Here is a 20198-nt window from a genome sequence, read left to right as displayed (position 1 = left end):
ATAATGAATGAAAACATGAATACATTGATTAAAAATATGATAGGATTAAAAAGAAAAAAAAACATACGTGACTAAAAACGTGTACAATGTTAAGAAAAATCATAAAAAAAAAAGCTGTAAAAGATCATTTGTTGTATGCACATATGGGATAAAACAAAAGTTCTGTTCATACTCACCAACTTTGGAAAGTTTCTGAGTCAGTTTTGATTGGCTCTCGCAAAACGGTGCCGCTTCCTCATTGGTGCTCCCGTGTTATCAGTCAGCGCTAAGTCCCGCCCCTCACACATCTGTAGCTGATTGCGTGTCTGGGTCAGATCGCTCCTGTAGAGTCCTGACGAAGCAACGGGGAAAAGAGGAGCGATGAAGTAAACTCGCGAGTTTTTCCTCTCTTCCACTGGATATTCATGGAAACAACAAACAAGTTCTGTGGCTAAACTCTGAGTTTCCGTCAATGAAAACGCGTCTGGTTGCGTTTAAGGAGCGCGGAGACATTTTCGTCGTCGTGAAGGAAAGTTTAAATCCCCGCGCTGACCGGGAGGAAAGGTGAGTCGGCTGCAACTCACACTTTCCGTGACCGTTTGGTTTCTTAACAATTGACATTAGATAAAGTTTCAGTTTCAGTTTCAGAAACACGTCTGTGTTGTGTAGTGTTTTTTTGTAGTGTTTTTGTTGTGTGTGTCAGACAAGTGTTGCGCGGTGTAAACCAGTTCGTCCAGCTCTGAAGGAGTTTCTGTTTGTTTGACTTCCAGGTAAAAACTGCTCTGTGCCCAAACGCGCCTCCGTGTGAAAAAAAAAACCCGCTTCACGATAATAATAATAATGGCTGGTTTGAGCAACGTCCACATGAAAACCCTGGAGGACCTGACGCTGGACTCGGGCTACGGCGCCGGGGACTCCTGCAAATCCCTCAGCCTGTCCTCCTCCAAGTCTAACTCGCAGGCGTTCATGACGGCCCCTCACCGGGGCAACTGGTGGTACTACTCCGGCTCCATGAACAGCAGGAACAACAGCTGGGACACGGTCAACACGGTCCTGCCCGAGGACCCGGAGGACATCTTCTCCAAGTGTCCCCGCTTACCCGAGCTGGAAGAGTTCCCCTGGACCGAGGAGGAGGTGGTCAAGATTTTGCGCAAAGTGGCCGAGGGTGCGAGCGCGAAGGCGGGACACGCACCTGTGTTCACACCGGAGGCTGTGCGCCGACTGTCCGCGCTCCTGCGCAGAGCTTTGATCCGCATCTCCAGAGAAGCTCAGCGGCTCAGCGTCATGCACTGCCGCTGCACACGCTTCGAGGTACAGAGCGCTATGAGGCTGGTGCTCAGCTGGGCCCTGGCCGACCACTGCGTCTCTGCAACGGTCAAGGCCATCTCCATGTACAGCATGAGCGCCGGGGAGCTGCTGAGGAAAGGCAAGTCCGCCCGGTGCGGCCTCTCCTTCTCCGTGGGGCGCTTCTTCCGCTGGATGGTGGACACCCGCATCTCCGTGCGCATCCACGAGTACGCGGCGATATGTCTGACTGCATGCATGGAGGCTCTGGTGGAGGAGATAGGAGCCCGGGTGCTTGTAGCCGAGAGGAGTCACTCGGGGCCGGATTCGGGGTCAGGTTGCGCGTCAGTGAGCGCAGAGGCTCTGGAGGTGGTGGTGAACAATGACGCGGAGCTGTGGGGTGTCCTGCAGCTCTATGAGCAGCTGATCTGCGGGAAGAACGCAAATGGTAAATGTATTTTTTTTAAATTTCTCTGCCCAACCCCTTCAATGCTTTCAGAACAACAACTTGTCCTCTGTGCTGGTGTAATGCAGAGTATATGACTGGTGTCTTCCCAAAGTTCTGTCACACACTTACTTTGACAATGTCGGTGTTTATGACATAATAGGGAATATGTAACACACACACACACACACACACACACACACACACACACACACACACACACACACACACACACACACACACACACACACACACACACACACACACACACAGTGTGTAGTACTACCTGCTGAACCCTATTCTTGACCACAAATCCAGCTCAAATTGGACAAAGTGTCCTCGCATGACACGTTTTCAATATGAAATTTGGCCACAAATGTCGCCTGGCACAATTTAATGTAATCCACTACAGCTCTCTCAGTGAGGACACTTACCCTAACCTTAACCATCACATTTAAATACTTGACCCTAACCATACCCTGACATAAGCCTAATTCTAGGATTTAATTCAGGGAGTGACTGGTTAAACAGAAAGAGGATCAGCCAAAATGTCATCACTTTCCCGAATACCTTTGTGGTACCTTAGTAACTCTAAGTCTTGTTGTGGTCTTCACAAAGGTATACATACACAAATAAACACACACAAACACACAGCAGCCTAACCAAAACTTTATCCATAACATTAAGCATAACAGTTACTTAAACCTAAACCCAATTCACATGTTAGCTATAACCTCCTCCTGCTTTAACTGTGGTCCCCACAAGTCCAGAAAAAGTCAGTCAAGAAAGTCCTATAGAGGTACAAAAACAAGACACACACACACACACACACACACACACACACACACACACACAAACACTGGCCCTTTAGAGTGGTGGTCACCACTTTCCACTTCCTCACTGACCACATGTTTGGAAAAGGTGCAGTGTGTCTTGTGCTGCTGTTGGATACAAAAGCAGCCTTTTGTGCATTAACATTTGATGGATTTTTTACTGATTAAAAGTGTCAGAATGGGAAAATAACAGTGTTGCGGGATCTGATACGAACAAAGGAAGCAGTTTCACTCCTTGACCGAGGTCGTCTTTTTGAGAAATGGCTTCTGGGGTTCTGTGTTGGAAGTGCCGAATTAGATTTTAACTGCTTCACTCTCATCAGTTGCATGATTGAGTCATCATCATATGTCACTTGCTCTGCTGCTGTGATTTGGGGTGGACAAAGCCCGTAGAGTCCATGTAGGAGGCTTGTCTGTTGACACAGCTCTCTGTTTACGCTGACTTCACCTCTCATTCCCCTGCTGTGCTGGCTGCACTCCTTTAAAATCATTCCCTTCCTCCATTTCCTCATCCTGCTCCCCTTCTCTTTCTCTTTTGGACGCAACCTTTTCACCCAGCACCATCTCCGCATATCTTGGATCTTTCCTCCGGCTCCAGATCTGCATCCTGCTCCTTGTCGACCCGTTTCCTCCACCCTCGCATGCCTCCTCTTCTTTCTCCTGTTTCTTTTGTGAAATTAAATCACACTTTATTTACATGGCTGTTTTGGCAGCCCAGTGTTATGCTGAAGTTCTGCACACGGACTTCTGTTGGGACAATGTAACCAGCCTTTGTTTGTGGCCCACTACCAGCTCCCTGGAGCAGAGCTTTTAACTGGAGCACAATGGCCCTTTGTTGTGTGATCGTGCAGCTTAGCCCAATGCGCAGGGAGTGAAAACAAATGCTGGAGAAGCTGGGCACACAACCATGAACCTAATGCACAACAGATAGAGGGAGGGAGAAAATAAGTGGAGGTAGCCATTATTATATGGCTGCAATTAAAAGGCACACTATTGATCGGAGTTAAGATGTTATCAGGCACGAGCATGTTTCACTGCAAGCATTGCCAGTATGTGGAGAACAGGTGAGTGTTTCCAACTTTCTAAAATGTATTTTTTTTATTTAATTTAAACCTGCAAGTGCATTGACTGTCTGTTTTCCTGCCATATGCTTGGGTTGGAGCCGTTTCATTGCAAAACAAGTTAAAGAGCAGCTTTTGTCCCAGTATTTAAGCAGATGTCTTTTGGTTGGGTTGACTATTTTTGTGAGTTCAGTCACTGGTTTTTTGAAAAAGTCCTGTATGTATGTGTAATAACAACAAGGCCATTATTCTGACCACCCTGGCTTTTTATAGACCCAAGACTGGGCCTTGCAAGCCACGTGCCCCTCTACCACCTGACACCCCACACCCTAAACCTGGCTTTCAGCCCCCCACCAAAGTTCTTTTACCATCACAACCATCAATCAGGCCTCAACGCAAAAGCAAAGATCCAAGATCCAGTCTCAGAATAGGAGTATTACTACTGATCGTGTGGAAGGGCACCATCTGATAAATACCCCTCCCTCCTGCTTGATTTCTTTCTATTTCTCCAATTCTTTCCTTTTCTCAGGGGCTGGCCCACATCTGGAACTCTTTAAGTCAGAAATGACTTCTTTGGCTCCAATAACAATTCTGAAAACTCCCTCCCTCCCTCACTCTCCTCCTGCCTTTCCTTGCTGACTCTCATTCTAGCTCTCTCTTGCATTAATGTCCACTTCGTCTTTATCTGTTTATTTCTTCTGGTCTTCAGGGAGTGCATTAGAGGAACTCTGTTGCAGTGTGCCAGGATCTTATTCATTACTCAGGCACACACCCGTACGAGCACGTTCACATACACACAGAAAACTATTTAGTCTGCTTTACATGTGTTCAGAAGGGTTGAACTCGATGCCTACTACAGCTATACTGAAGAATCCATTTGTCATTAATTTCTCTTTACAAGGAAATAATATGAGCAAGCTCTTCCTGGTGTAATTTGTATTGATGGTACGTCGGGGCGTTTTAAAGTGCAGAGTAGTAGCTTTACTAATGGAGAGTGGAAGTGGCTATGAAATTATTTATCTTTATGACCGGCATACATACTGTACATTTCTGTGGGACTTTTGAAATGTTTTTAAACTTTTTTTTGCATTTGTTTTCATTTTTTAGCAGCAGGCCAATAGTATGACATGCAAAATTGTGACTCGAGGGACTCAAAAAGTCCTTGACTCTAGTTGACACTCGTCCTTTTAACCCTCTCAGCAGCTCCAGCCAGCTTTGTGGTGGTCAGTAGTGGAAGATTGTGGTTGCAGATGGGCTGCGTAAGTGCTTGAAAGTGAACGACCTGATGCAAATTCAAGTTGAAAGGGAGCATTCGTGTTCGGCAAAAACGACATGGAGAGATTAACTTAAGTTTTTGTTTTCCTGCTTCAAAAGTTTAAAGGTAGTAAAGAGGTTGTGAGTAATTGGCTTTGGGCGCTTGGAGAGAACAGGGGCATATGATTTGTTGCTCAGTATTTCCCTAAATATGTATTTAGCCCAGAAAGAGGCGTGGGAACAGTGGGCAGAATGATACAGGGGAAAGCGGCCCAGCACTGTGGTCACACAGATGGGGAAACCAGCACTCTGAAAATACATGGCCTGCTCCACAAATCTGGAGCACGATCAAATACGGTTTTGGAAAACATATCAGGACATTATGGTGAAATTGACTTAAGTTCATCCTTGGCATGCTTGTTTGGCACACGGCATATTTGCCCAGCCTTTAACAACAAGCCTGTATTTGACCTGGTGAGTTTAGGCGAAGGTTTAGTGGATATTAAAAGATAATCCTTCACAAAACACTGCAATTCATGTTGCGGTGAAAAGTGTGACATGGTGCGTGTACCACCTCAGGCTACACACAGACACACACTGATGGTCCATTTCACTGTTTGCACTAACTTCTTGTCCAGTACCAGCTGTGAAAACACTCATTTTGAGTGCTGGTGTGCACATGTTTAAGCGTGCTCTTCTGCGGGTGCTTATGTGTACTTGTGTGGTTATGGCCTATTCTTAGAAAACCTTGAGTAATGCTTTCACAGATATGGAACCACAACTAATTTGGCTGGTTATTGCATGGATTTGACTCAGGGTTTTAGTTTGTGATATGAATTAATTAACAAAGTCAAATAAGCATCTTAAGAGATCTACTCCCCTGTGTCTAACTTGTCTTCACTTGCTTATTTCTTCGCAAGCATTATTTTGATCTCAATCCTTGCTCCTCCTATAACATTACAGCAGCATGAGTCATGCTTATCAACACTGTTTACAGTATAAAGCGCTGACGGACAGTCAGGAGAAAAAGGGCTCTGAACACAAATAGAGACACAGAAATAGTGACAGCAAATCTGAAAGCATTTGCGCCTTCACATCTCGATGCAGTCTTTCTAATCATATTTCCTGGAGAGTCGAGGTTAAGTCTTTATTCTGTCCAGAGAGAATTGTGGAGGTAATATTGCTTCGGCTTGTGTAAATTGGAACATGTGCAGCTAGTGTGTCACATGCATTACCACAGAGTCCTGGCCATAGTTCCTGAGGGAATCCATCCTGCATGAGAGCCTGGGGATGTAGCTAATGATGGAAGCAGGAGGCCTGGCTGGACGGAGGCTGGAATCTTGGACGAGGCAGTTGAGTGCACTGCAGAGTTGGTTGCAATGGTTTTGTTGAAAGGGAACCTCTGTGCATCACATCTGTGAAGTCTGGCTTGGAAACAGCACCTGTGATGGTGTCTTGGCATCAGAGTGTTAGGTGTCAAAAGTCAAAAGGTAAAGGTGAGAGACAAGTTATAGGAAAAAAGTGGTTGTGGCTATGGCAATTCTGTTATATTGTCCCATCCCTTATTGACTTGGCTTCCATTTAACCACTATTTATTCTATTTTATACAGCATTTAAATGAAGCATGTTCAGATATAAGTTCCCATCTTGTGAACCCAATCCCAATCTCACTTTAGGCACCAAAAATAGCAGGAGCTGGCACATGCAATTACATGTGTATGCTGTAGCTGTGATGCTAGTTTGGACTCTCACTCTGGCCTTGGTTGCCACAGGTTACCAACCTTTTTTTTTCATCCTGCCAACTTGCTATAGCAACACCAGCCTTAAATTTAAACATTTATATGTGGGTGGCATTGTTATTACTATTGTTATGATGATGATGATGATGATGATGATGATGATAAAGCAGTACTGGTTTAGAAAATAAAAGCAAAGGAATACAGTGCAACTACAAGTTTGAAGTGTTTTTAAATATTATGCAGATATAAGCAAATATTTTACAAACACTTTTTTGTTAAATGTACTTAATTATTTGTGGAATAATTATATGTAGTATATGTAGATTGTCAGTACATTGTACACTGTAACTGTGGCTTAAGATAAACTATATGCATCCATTACAGTAGTTTTATAATGGCCATCCCACATAAAACATACACATTGCCTACAAAAAAACACAAAAATGCCATCAGTTTTCTTGCTCCTTATCCTCAAAATCAATGCCAGAATTGTTGATAGGCATCAGCTGGCCTGCATTAGCTTCTCTGCATATGTGCTCCAGGAAAACAAAAGCAATTTACCACAGTCGATTCACAAGGATTCTGTGAGTGATTTGGTTGTAATATTTAATTACACTCAAACAGATCAGATGTGCAGGCAAAGGAGTAGAAGGGTGAGGAGGGAGAGCATAGAAGGGCATCAGGTAGTGTTTAGTTTAAATGGAAACAGATTTGTCTGACCAGGGATTGGATATAATACCTCGTTGTCTTCTCATCTCTGTTGAAATCTGTTGGACTCATACCGACATGGCTGGAAGGAGCCATGGAGAGACAGAAAGCATCTGAGGGTTAAACTGGGATCTACTATATGTAGCCAGGCTGGCCAGAACCAAATCTCTACAGCTGAGGTAGCATGTGTGTTTGTGTGTGTGCCAAAGGAAGGGAGAGTTGTGATCATTTTCCTCTGCCAGCAGTGTAAAAAAAAAGGGCCACAGTTTGTTTTCTTCAGCCAAGCTAGGAAAGTGATGCCTTTTCCCCCTCCATTTCCTTTAAATCTAAACTGTTGTTTTTGTAAACAGGCTGCAAGAGAGAGCTTTTTGTCATGCCGTCAGTTACCTCTTTGTCCAGTGGACACAGAGCCAGAGCCTGTATGTGTGTGGGGAAGTTAAACGGCAATACTCTGATATATTACTCTGGAAAAGCGAATACACTTGTCCATGGACACACTGTTCTACACATGACTCCCTCCTCCTCTGTAATAATAATAATCATTTACAAATATAAATTATTGATGGAAGTATAGACAGGCATGCAAGATGGAGGCCTTTTCCATTTTCTCTTTGTACAATCAGCCACATACCATAAAGTTGAATGCACAACAAAAAACCTGACACACGTTATAAAACACAATTGGTAAAAGGTCCTCGTGCATAAACTCACACATTGAGAATGTGCACACAAAGAGAAGATGCTTTCACGTGCATGTCTAGGTTGTGAGTGTACGGAAGGTGGAGTGAGCAAACACTTGTCAGTCGACTGAGGCACTCTGTCAAGGACACACATTTTTTTCTTCTGTGCGTTGGTTCCATCCCAGTCTGGTTTAAAAGATAAAAGTCCTAAAAATAAAATATCAGTATGAATAACTGACATATTTTGATACGGGAGGATACCTGTCCCGTAACATTTCTGCAACAACAAGTTGAGCGATAGTTTACAGCCTCTTGCCTGATGTTTGGAAGCATTTTTTCCAACACCTCAGTCGGCCAATTTTCCAGAGGGAGAAGTTGGATGGAGAGAGAGTGAAAAAGGGCGAGTGGGAGAATGGAAAGGTTACAGCAGTTTTTTTTTTTATGACGCGGTTGTTCGTAAGTGCCAGCCTTTAGTCGGCAAAGTGCCCAACATGACAGGTTAACTGAGGGGTGTGTACAGTGCATGTGTTTTTGGTATGTTGCCTTTTAGTCATAAGTAGGCCACTGCAGCCCTGCTATGTGTTCTGTATTTTCTTTCACATCGATATTGCGCTGTCTCTCTCATCTTGCTCTCTTTCCTTTACACTGATGGTAGTTTTGAAAAGGACTATGGTGAGTATACATGCATGTGTATAGTACGGCTGTAACGATATGCGTATCGAAATCTCGCGTATCGCGGCGTGAGAAAACAGAATCGCGAATTCGCTACCGGGGGCAGCGTCAGACGCGACGACAAAAGCGTCATGTCGTGTCTAACTCTAACAAACACAGACATGCTGCATACCCACAGAAAGGTCAGAAACTCAGCTAAAAGCTCATATAGACCTTTCTTATGTTCACCAAACACAGTCAAAAACCGATTGGATCAAACCCGCAGGAGATGGAAAAAAACCCTACATGTTTAAAAGCAGCACCGAAGTGTCAGCGTGAATATGTACACAGATTCCAGCAGTACCATTTTTATCACTCTACGAACAAGACTCATGGATCCAGCCCCAAAATAAGAGCAAAACAACAACTGACTTTCAAGAAATACAAGCAGAAATGTTTGTTCCACTGGAACAAAACCATTTCTCATGAAGAACTACACTTCCCAGCATGCTTTGGGGACAAATCCCAGTCTGGTTGATCATTTACTTTGTATTTTTCAACAGTATTATTTTGTTACAGAAAAGAGAGCGATCTTTTGTTATTTATTTATTTATGTTCAAATCTGTTCACAGTGTTCCAAAATATTCATTATTAAATGTGACATTAAGTTGTTATATAAGTAAATGTTGTTTAAATTAAAAAAAAATTGTGGAATGTAATGAACCGTGGGTCAAAAATCGTGATACAAATCGAATTTGGTGAGTTTGTGTATCGTTACAGCCCCAGTGTATAGTAAAATTGGCCTTCACTTTTTTTTGTCAAAATGGTCGAGTGAGGACTGACTGAGTAACAGCTAACTGTGAGTGACAAGCGTGAAACTCAGGATGTCTCGTCCCATTTGACATAACCCAAGAGAGAAGTAGTTCTCTCTGAAATGAAAGCACAAGGCCTGAGAGTGTTTTTGCTTTTTCCTCACTGTGTTGAAGTCCAGTGACAGATGCGGAGTGGATACAGCGTGGTCTCATTAGTTTTCATCATGACTATGAGCAGACACAATGCTCATTACCTCTCTCACCACCTGCTTCGGTCTCGACTGTGTCGCCTCTCCCAGCCAGACACTAGGAATGTGTTTGTGTTGAGCCTGCAGCTTAATCTGCAACAACACATATAAACATCAAGGCTCAAGCGGCTTGATCTCTTCTTGCCCACATGGCAGGAAACGTCAAAACTTGCTGATAGCTACCCCAGTATATATGGGTGGAAGTCATTCAAAGTCACCACGCCTCTCCTGCTCTGCACCATTAAACACGATAATCTGTTTTCAGACCCTCGTCGCAGCGCACCGCGCTTTTCCAATGTCCCTGTGACTTTCTCCTTTTCTCTGGCTCTTCAAAATTGTTATTGGATGTTCTTAACCCACAATACTCTTCTTTTTCTGCTCCAAACCCCCCCAGTATACAGTACATGTCAATTTTATTTTTCCACATTCAACACTGCAGCCAATGCCATTTCCAAATCCGAATCACCTGTTGGGTCAAGGTCACCCAGACAGACACATGGTGATTAAAAGAGCCACAGCAGCAGCACACACAGCATATTTAGACCAAAACCCTGTACAGTAAGGCTTTCTGGAAGTCCCTCGTGGTTAGTGGAGGGAAGGAGCACATTCAGAGCAGGGCCATATGGAGAACACATGTGGGCACAGGAAAGCAGACACTGTAAAGACAGGACACCCGTGGCAATAACTTTCAGTCTCTTTCTGTCGATATGATCTGTAAAGCACATCTACCTCTTCCTGTAACCAAAATAAGTATGAACAGTTTGGAACCCCAAATAGGATGTGTACTTCTTAGGAAACATTAGTCACAGGACATTTTTATTGAGGTGGAGGTGTGATTTTAATGATGCCTGCCACACACTGTGATATAAAGGTGAGGATTAAGGGTTTTAATTGGGTTTGGATAATGATTAAGGGATGTATAAAGTTTAGAACAGTCATCCTGGGGTTAGTTTGTTTTTTTGTTTTTGGCTCCTTATTGCACATCATCGCCACGTTTTTTGCTTTCCTCTTTGGAAATGCTGAGGTGTCTGGATTTATGCCTATGTTGCATTTGTGTGGCAGGGCGAACCATAATGGCTTGACATATGGCCGGTAGGATCATAAAACTCTGGACTTACCCTTTGTGCGACTGTGTATCTGTAGACGATATATCTGTATATCTGTAAACGTGTAGGTCTGAGTGAAATGGTACTTAATTAAATTTCTCAAAGATGTACTAACACTAGGATAATGCCACTGGACAGTGTCAGTCTCAAGCTGACCTGCATGGGCACAGTTCATATCCCATATCTGGAAATAACGGAGTAAGCCAGTACACAGAAAAATAAGACAAAAACATGAAGAACTCCAGACTACAGAGTACATTTGTTAGTCTGATGAGGCTGATGAGACCATCTAATATTGCCACCAAGTGTAATGGAGGTGGATACACTTGGGGCCAATTCCAATTCCTATCTTAACCCTCAAGCTCAACCCTTAATCTTAACTGGCCCTCAAAACCAAGTGTTGAGGGTTATTTTGTCACTTAGAAATGGGACACCCCTTAAATGCAGATACGTCTTCAGACTGTAGGGGGCAGAATAACGCGAAAGCTGCGTCCAGTCTGTCAACTCCAAAGAAGAAGAAGAACACATTTACGTCACAATTATTTATTATGATCCTTTTGTCAGTCAAGTTATTAGGTTGTCAGTTAGTTATAAGATGATACTCATACAAATACCACAACCACAGACATATTCAGCTGACAGTTACCACACACCACGGCTTATTGAAAAGTAAACCATAGCGAACTATCGCGTTTGCGCACTGGCCGGCTATTGACAGAAGATCGTAAAATAAAAATAAATGTTACGCAACAATGATGTCACTAATCCATAATATGGGCCTAAACTAAGATAATACAATGGTTTTCATCATTTGTATATCTCTATTAACAAAGAAAAATACTTAATTTTTAGCGTACTTGTATCGCTGCCTTCTGCGCCATTTTTGTTATGTGAAAACACGCAAAGCATTCTGGGTAGCCCTTGTTCCCAAGGGTGGTCTCGGAAAATCTCAATATTGAGGGCGATACATCCCTTAAACTTGCCCCTCAACTTAATTTTTCTGAGAATCGGGACAGCACTTGCACTAGAGGGAGCGCGCATTTTTGAGATTGAGGGTTAAGATTGAGGGTTAAGGAAGGAATTGGAATTCACCCCGATTTAATAAATTGATTCCCTATGAATGCTTGTATACTGTGACAAGGGTACTAGTCCAATTGAAGGACGTAGTTAAGCTACAACCCCAGCTGAATAACTTCGCACAGAATCATACTGAGTTGGGTCTATTCACCCACATCTACTGTGGCTCTCTCTCTCTCAGCTGACCATCCTCGCTCCTGCTCTGCCTGAGTGTTGCTTGGGCCGTCTGTGTGTGTCACTGCAAAGCCAGACAGTGCTGGACATGATACACTCCAGCAACTGGCTGGCCAAGTTTCCTCTCCAGCACTGAGATAATCTGCCTATTGAGCATTACAGAGGTGGAGGGAGAGGTTAGGGTGGCATGTGGTGGAATTTCACACCAATAAAAGGATGCCTTCTTCCTGAGCATGTTCAGAGAATCTCCTTTTTTTTTTGTTTCAGCTTACATGTCAACGTGTGAAATAATGATGATGATGCTTCTTTTCAAATGGGATATGCATTTGTCCCTGTTTGCACTGACAAAGTGTGCAGCTTTGTCTTTCTGATGCATGGATATGAATTGTACTATTTATATCTTGAGTTGGTCTGTCTATGCAGAGGAGTTGAGACTGCAGAGGAAGTCAGTCAGACAGCAGTTAAACAGAGCAGAGCCTAAATGAGGTGCTCCCCTCTATACTTTCCCCACTTTTCCGCCTCAAAGACGAAAAATACGGCCTCCAAAAACAGTTCACAGTTCCATCATGTTCATCAGCTCATCAGACATGTTTCTTTTTTAACTAAATTTTGGCCAAATTCGATTATTAAACATAATGGAATTAGACATGTGTTCCAATCATATGGCCTACAGATGCAAGTGTGACTAATCTAGAATTTTGATTAAACGTTCTCATGTGTTCAACATCAGGTTACAATCCATATTGTGCACATACTGTTCATGCATGTGCCAGTGCCCTGGCCTTATGCTGTTTCTGTTAAAAGGTGTAAAGGCACTTTCAAATGGTCATGGTCAAGTATATATATATATATAATTGTGTGTATATATATATATATAAAGCTAAAAATACATAAAGCATGCTGCCAAATAGTGGTTGGAGGCTAAAATACAAAACCACTATCACTTTCAAGAATATTTCCATATCAGTACAGTGCATTAAAGAATCAATACAGTATTGTGCCATTAAATATTGCAATATTTAAGTGTATCAATATTTTTCTTTCACCCCAAATGATTTGTATTAGGTCCTGTTACATTTTAATGCTGACAGAGGTTGAAAAAGAGGGAACTGTGAAGCTGGAGAGGTCATCACACCGTTCGGTTAATGACCAAATGCGAACGCATTTGCTGTGTTGTCGATAGATAGTACAGCATGATTTGATAACAGAAACCCTTCAGCATTCCTGTCAGGTGCTAAGATGTGGTGAGCGTCTGCATGATGGGGCTGAAAAGCACAGATGAGTCAGGAGTTTGATGGGGGGAGGGAGTTGCTGACCGAAGGGTCAGCAAGTCATAAATACTGCAAGACCCACCCAGTGGGTCAGCTGAGCCACAGCCAGATTGTGAAGTAAGTAACAGCTTTTCATTGCTGTGGTTTCATAAGAACATTTTGACAACTTTGTTTGATTTTGCTTTGCCAAAAAGCTTTGTTTTGACATAAGGTCTGCAGACAGGATCCAAAGCAGAGACGATCTGATCTCAGGAGAACAATGAAGCAAGTTAGCAGAGAGAGACGAGCCCCGATGTGAAAACACAGGGAGACGTCTTGATGTGTCTCTGTGACCGTGATAACATTGTGGCACAATCTTTGGGTCCTGAATAGACAAAGATAACACACACAGTTGGTACAGCACCGGCATACGAACACTCGCAGGAAACAGAGACTGAGAAATTGAGATAGAGACACAGAGTGAGTAGACGAAGACAAACATGGAAAGGAATTTACACTATCAGCATTAAATGGTCATTTTGTCTGGATTAGGTGAGACAAGTGATGGCTCTTAAATTCATTAGGATGTCTGTGTGATATCAGCTGTGAATATGAGATAAAGAAGAGAGGGACTGTTGACATCCTTCTTGCCTGCATGAATAACAATCATGACCAGCCCCATGCTGGGGGAGACAAACTTAAGCAAAAAAAGCCTCTCCTCTAGTCCTGACCCCACTGTAACATCCCAAGAGTTCCATAGCTCTCTCCTCCTGCCCTCTCTTGCTCCCTCCTCTTCTTTATTCTTAGTTCCCCTCATCATCTCTTCTGCTGCTCTCTGTGCTCCGTGCTCACAAGTCTTGAAATGCCATCATCATCCTCCGGCAGAGAAAAACCAATAGCAAAAATCGTTTGTACGTGTGTGTGTGTGACATTAGTTGGTGGAAGACAGATGTTTGTAAGTTCCTGTGAATAACAGTTGATGGACGGAGAAGAGACCCTGGGTCAGTGTATAAATACAGGGAATAGAGCACATTGGAAAAGGATTACAATGACAAGCAAAGAGGGGAAAAAAACAGCAAGCAAGAAATGAACCTGCCTAGTGGTTCTTGGCTCGAATACACTTCTGCTCTGAAGGCCATAATTACCCTTTGACCAACTTGTGTTGGTTGCATGAGTGGTGAGGTCAGCAGTTAGCTGGAGTACTATTCATACACTGGCTCATTCATCTCCGCATGCAACTCTCTGTATAACACGGAATGGTTCTTCGTAAGGACTGTCTTTGTTGCATTTTGTCACTGCAGTCTGAACATTTAATCAAAGAAAGACTCATCTCTCCTCCATCTTCCAGACTTTAAGGAACTTTCACTTTCCTCCTCTTGCTCTTCCTGTCCTTCGTTCAGCTTGGTGCTCGTCTGTCGAGCATCCTGCCAGGTCTTCGCTGGTCCAGGGGTCAGCCAGAGACTTTCCACACAAAGCTGCTCTTATAGTCCTGGGAGCCTGTAGCAGAGACAACGGCTGGAGAAGGAATCATATATTCACACACATAAACCTCTCATAGGCTTGATTTTAAATGTCTTCAGTAATCTTTGGGTGTCAAACTGTGAGAGGATGACCGATGGGACGTGCTTTTAGCTAGGGACCAAATACACTCTTTCTTTCGGTGTATTCATGTAGTTCCTTCTTTACACAAAGTGCCCACAGCTTCTTGTCTACATTATGTTCTGTGTTATGTTTCTCCATAGTGACAAAAGGTAAAAAAAAAAAAAGAAGAAGCTAATTATCACCCTGCACATTTGCAATCACTTCTGAGACTTTGCAGGCTGAAATTTGAGAAACGAAGTTGTCCCACGGGAGTGTGTGCATGTGCCCGTGTGTGTGTTTTCATAGCTTTAAGGCTTTGGGTTGTCGAAACCCCAACTCTGAACACTTGGCTAGAAGTTGAATGAAATATCCCACGAGCCTCCTCTGTCTGTCTAGCCATTCGTGGTCATGGGGTTTCCCCAAGCGGGCAAAGCAGAGGCTGTTTATCTTGGAATGGAGCAGGAAGTACAGGACCTCGAAGTTGGAGCAATAATTAAAAAAGAAGACGAGAATTTGTTAAGTGAAAACCTGTCAGACGTAGAGCAAATGTAAGAGGGGTAAGGTTTCAGTAAGACCTGCAAACATGCACAGCCATCACCATCACACCCTGAGAGACCCTACAGTGGGAAAAGGAGAATGAAAACAGATTTGTCACTCAGTTCGCTGTTTGTACAGGAGCCGTGTGTGTGTGTGTCTGTGTGCAAGAATAGTCATCCCCCTTAATCTGCTACACACAAACATTCCTCGTCACCACTCACACACCCACACACAGACACACACCACACCTTAAGAGGGTCTCTGTTGGGCAGCTGGGTCTCTTTAGGAAGGGTAGAGGTTTTTTTTTTGTGTTTTTTTGTGTGTGTGTGGTCAGGATGTGGTTAGCACCTCTCACTAGCCATAATTTACTAACAATGGCCGTGGTGGTCATAGCCTGACACTCAGCACATATTACAAGCCTGAGTTGGTCCCCCATTCAACATTTTGCAAACGTTTCCATAATCTCTTATTCCCTGACTGTTCACATTGTAACAACTTGAAAAGTGTCCGATGTTCCTGGCGATTTATTGGTTGTTTCCTGGCCGGCTAGATTTTATTAATATCTGTTAAAAGGCTGTAATGGATAAAATACAGTGTGGCCAGTCTAAAATGTATGTGTGTGTGTGCCAGGTTGTGAGCTTATGTTGTGCGTTAGGAAGGACTGTCAGCTTTTATGTAGCTGTTGTGGCTTTGGGACGAGCCGTGGGAAAGTCAGTTGAAGTGAACGGACCGGGTTTCAGGCAGAAATGCATTAACGCACGAAAAACACACACGATCTGCCCAGTTTAAAGGCAAATGGGCTTTGGCTTTGACTTCCCTTGTTCTTCTTCAACTGCTCTGGTTTTATCGTCAAAAGAAATATGACGGGATGGAAGGAAGCAGAGACGGAGGAAGGCAACAGTCTCTCTTGAGGTGATATCTCTCCTCGTCTGTGATCCTTGTCTTTCTTTTTCCATCTGCTGCATAGAGGAAAAGGCTTTTGTGGGTGGTCCACAGAGACCGAAGCCTCTCATGACGTGCAGAACGCGCACGCATGCTCATATGCACAGACGCACACTCTCACAGAGGCACAGTCGCACACAAACGGACACATAAAAAAACCCAATGTGGAAATTAAAATCGAGTTGTTGAGATGACCTCATAAAGTATTTTCAGTGACACACACACTTAGTCAAGCTTTCCTGTAGCACCTGCAAAGAGAACAGCTGGGAACACACACAGTAACAAACATCCTTCTCATTGTGCATATATACACACGACACACACACATAACTCACCTCCCACAACTTGTATTTGTGTTGCCGCTGTGCTCAGGCTGAGGAATGTTTACCCCCCTGCTGTGAAGCAGCAGCATAAAGTCATCACATCAGGTGTGTTGGTCTGTATCATAGTTGAGCCACTGCTCGCCTTGTATAAAAAACACAATACGACAGCAGTGGTGATTCAGGATGATGGTTTACCTGCATGAGTCATTTCAGAGTAAGGTCATAGCGATGACCTGTGCCAAGATGAAAGATGGAGCTTAATAGTTATGAGACTATTAACGGACATTATAGGGATTAAGCTCATAATATTCAATATGTGCGCACATTGTCAGTCTTCTTTAAACCTTATTTCTGAGTTTCTGGGCAGGTTTATTAAAGCTTTCTTAGGTTCTTTATATGAGATAATAAAAAATTGGGGCTGGGTGACGACCCAAAACATTATCAAAATAAAAAAAATTCAAATCGGTCAATATTGCTTATTATTGTGATAAAATGCAGCAACTTAAAGACTGCGATTTGCGACCAGTGAACTGTTTAACAGAGAAATATTCCACAATTCTGAAGCAAAACATTCAAAACAATTTCAAACAAAGTGTGTTTGTTTGTTATAAACATGATACCTGAAAACATTTTAGTTGGTACACCGGATTCCCTTCCGTCTTGTTATCATCATTTGAATCATGTGATACGTTTGGGAGGTGACGGCGACCCCCTGGACCCCAGCTATTGACCTCGAGGTAGTTGTGTTGTGTATGTACTCGTCTATTACACAATGAGGCTTTGTTTAACGCTTAGTGTCCCCCAGAGTGCTGACCAGCACATGGACATAGATGAGGAGAGTGGCATGAATGCGAGTGTGTGACTTTGTGGGTGTGAAGAGTTGGAGGGTCAAGAGGTGACATAACTGCACCAGAGGATGGTCCTTCCTCGCAGGCTTCTCTTTAGGTGTGGACACTCCCTCTGTGATGAGTGTGTGCGAGGGTCAGGGGTGAGCTGTAAACCCCCATTGGGTGTCAGATGGGCCATACAGGCACTTGAATGAGGTGACTGGTCTGGTTAAAGGTAGTTTACTGCCTCCTGTTAAAGAGGTGGACAGCCTGACACGCCCTGCCACTCTCTGACACACCCAGGACACAAACATGCAGATTACAGAGCCGCTATCTCAGCTCAGCTGTCACCTCTGAGACTGACACATGATGGCCGCGTGATTTGTGCATTCGATGACACTTTAGTGCTCAGTGCATACAATACAATTCAACGTGTGTGTGTGTGGGAGTTTGGGTGGTCCATTTGATTTATACACGTTTTAACAGTGGCATTGATTTCCTGACTTATTGTATAAATTCATCTGTCCACTCCCAATCCCATGTTATGGCCCCAGCATAGAAATTTCACTTCTCGTCCATTCTTTGACATCGAGGACAATGGACTGGATAAGAGTTGAGTCAGGCCATTGTACATGGACCAGCCCAACTCATTTCTGCTAACAAAAGAATGATAGGGCTTTTTCAACAAAGCCCTGCTCCATTTTGTCTGCTGCTGAGATGTAATGACCGTGAACTATAATGCGTAGTCATCCTCACTATTTATCCTACAACTACAGCAGGATATAGGGAATAAAATTGGTTTGTGGGGCATGTAGTTCTCTTGTAATGCAATTGGAATTAGGACATAGAAATAGTAGTAAAATAGAAAACAGTGTCTGGGGATGCACCACTCACAGTTGATCATAACTAGCTCATAGCTCTAGCGCACCAAAATACAGTCCCAGTGATTTATTTGAAGTTTATCAAGATATCTGCATTGTTCACGTCATTCCAGGATTTCATGGTTTATAATGATTACATTTGATTTTCACTTAAAAATGTTCATTCATCTTTGTTTGTTGTTAACTTTTATGTAACATTAGTAAGTTAGTTAAATGACTTCCCTCTATCTTATGGATACGAACCAAATGAAGCTACGCTACATTATGGATAGTCAATCAAATATACATATATATATATATATATTGCAGGGACATTTTTCTTGAACAGAAGCTTGGTCCACTTATCCACGTGTGTCTTTAAAGGAAAAATATAGCCTCCATTGTTCATCTAGCTGGTTGTGTAATTTTCTCTCTCTGAGATGATGCCAGTCTTGGCCAAACCTTTTTTTACAGGCACACAAAGTCATGATGTGCAACACATTTGCCGTATATTTTAGTGCGGGTGAACAACAATTAGTGGCTGCCCAATGTCTTTCCTTTTCCTGGGCATCTTTGACTTTACAGTCAGACCCATAATCCAATCATAAACCACCAATCCGCCCCCTTTTTTTCAGTGTTTTTTTTTCCTCCAATTTGACTCACTCTGTTCTCTTCCATGATATTGCTCTCTGCCCAGCCCAACTTGGAATGTTAATCAGAAGAAAGCTGCGTCAGATTTACAAGGGGGAATTTCAGTGCTTTGTAACGTCAAACTCCTAAGCCTCTCCATCAAAAGTGCTTGTTGGTTTGTGAGAACTAAAGCCCAATTTATACTTCTGCGTAAAGTGCTCTGCGTAGGCTACGTAGAGACTCTGCGTCGACGCAGAACCTGTCGAAGAGCCTCTGCGTCGTCTCCGGGTGCACGAAATATTTTTTAAGTGTCCGTCACTCCGTCAAGGGACTACGGAGACGGCAAGAGCTGCGATTGGTCCTCAGGACAGGCTGAGCGAAGCTGCTCTGTGCCGGCTCTCAGTGCGCTCCGGGCGTCCTGACAGAGGCGGAGCTGATCCCCGCCGATAACGCCGCTGCCGAACTATAAATACGTCATATCTTAACACACACAGCACATGTTTAGACCCGAAATGGCCAATTTCTCGCCTCAAATTATCTTAAAACTGCGTTCCGTCACACAGAAAAGTGAGAAACGGCCACTGTTTCAACAACAACAGTCTTTTTCTCTCTTTCTTTCTCGGACGCCATTGCTCACTGTAGCCAGAAGCACAACAACCTTGCGCAGCGACCCCTACTGATCGGGCGGGAAATTGCAGCGAGTGTCCGTCACCACGACGCAGAAGTATAAATGCTCGAGGCGTCTCCGTGGTGACGCAGACGGATAACGCATACGCAGTCGGAGAAGTATAATGTGGCCTTAAGCCTAAGCTGGGAAAGTCTATTTCTGAACAGGGAAGTCGGGAAGAACTTTGTCTTTGTGTTAATTTACACCCTTGATCTTTTGCGAGTGAAGTACCTTAGGAAAAGGACAGCATGGCTCTCTCAGAGTGTTAATTAATGTCTGTGTTAATGTGTGAATGCTCATTTTAGAGGCAGAGATGGAATTAGAAATGGAAGCTTAATTCAATCAGTGATGATGACTCACATGATGCTTTTTGATGGATGTTAGTCGGGAAGGGATTGAAGTGATAATGAAACAGCACCGTTATGCACCATGGTTCAGTGCAAAGATGTGGAAATGTGCTGTTGTTACAGTGAATGGACACAAATCACATAAGAGATCTAATCAGTCTGCAAATCAAGTTAAGCCCAATT

At 43.4% G+C, this 20198-nt stretch overlaps 1 protein-coding gene across 1 annotated transcript in view; it reads left to right on the top strand.

Annotated features, from left to right (window-relative positions):
- Positions 1–819: 819 nt before the first annotated feature.
- The window catches only part of abtb2b (ankyrin repeat and BTB (POZ) domain containing 2b), a gene marked incomplete at its 5' end in the record, with an annotated part of 52550 nt that continues 33171 nt past the window's right edge, over positions 820–20198 (top strand). The window contains one exon of the mRNA XM_083893193.1: positions 820–1711. Within this exon, the coding sequence (XP_083749319.1) occupies positions 820–1711 (892 nt within the window). The remainder of the gene's footprint in view (positions 1712–20198) is intronic.

The sequence above is a fragment of the Microchirus variegatus genome, assembly GCF_963457635.1.
Source record: "Microchirus variegatus genome assembly, chromosome: 8".
In the NCBI taxonomy this organism is placed as follows: Eukaryota; Metazoa; Chordata; class Actinopteri; order Pleuronectiformes; family Soleidae; genus Microchirus; species Microchirus variegatus.
Note: the sequence above shows the minus strand (reverse complement) of the source record. Positions and strands in the feature narration are given on the sequence as shown.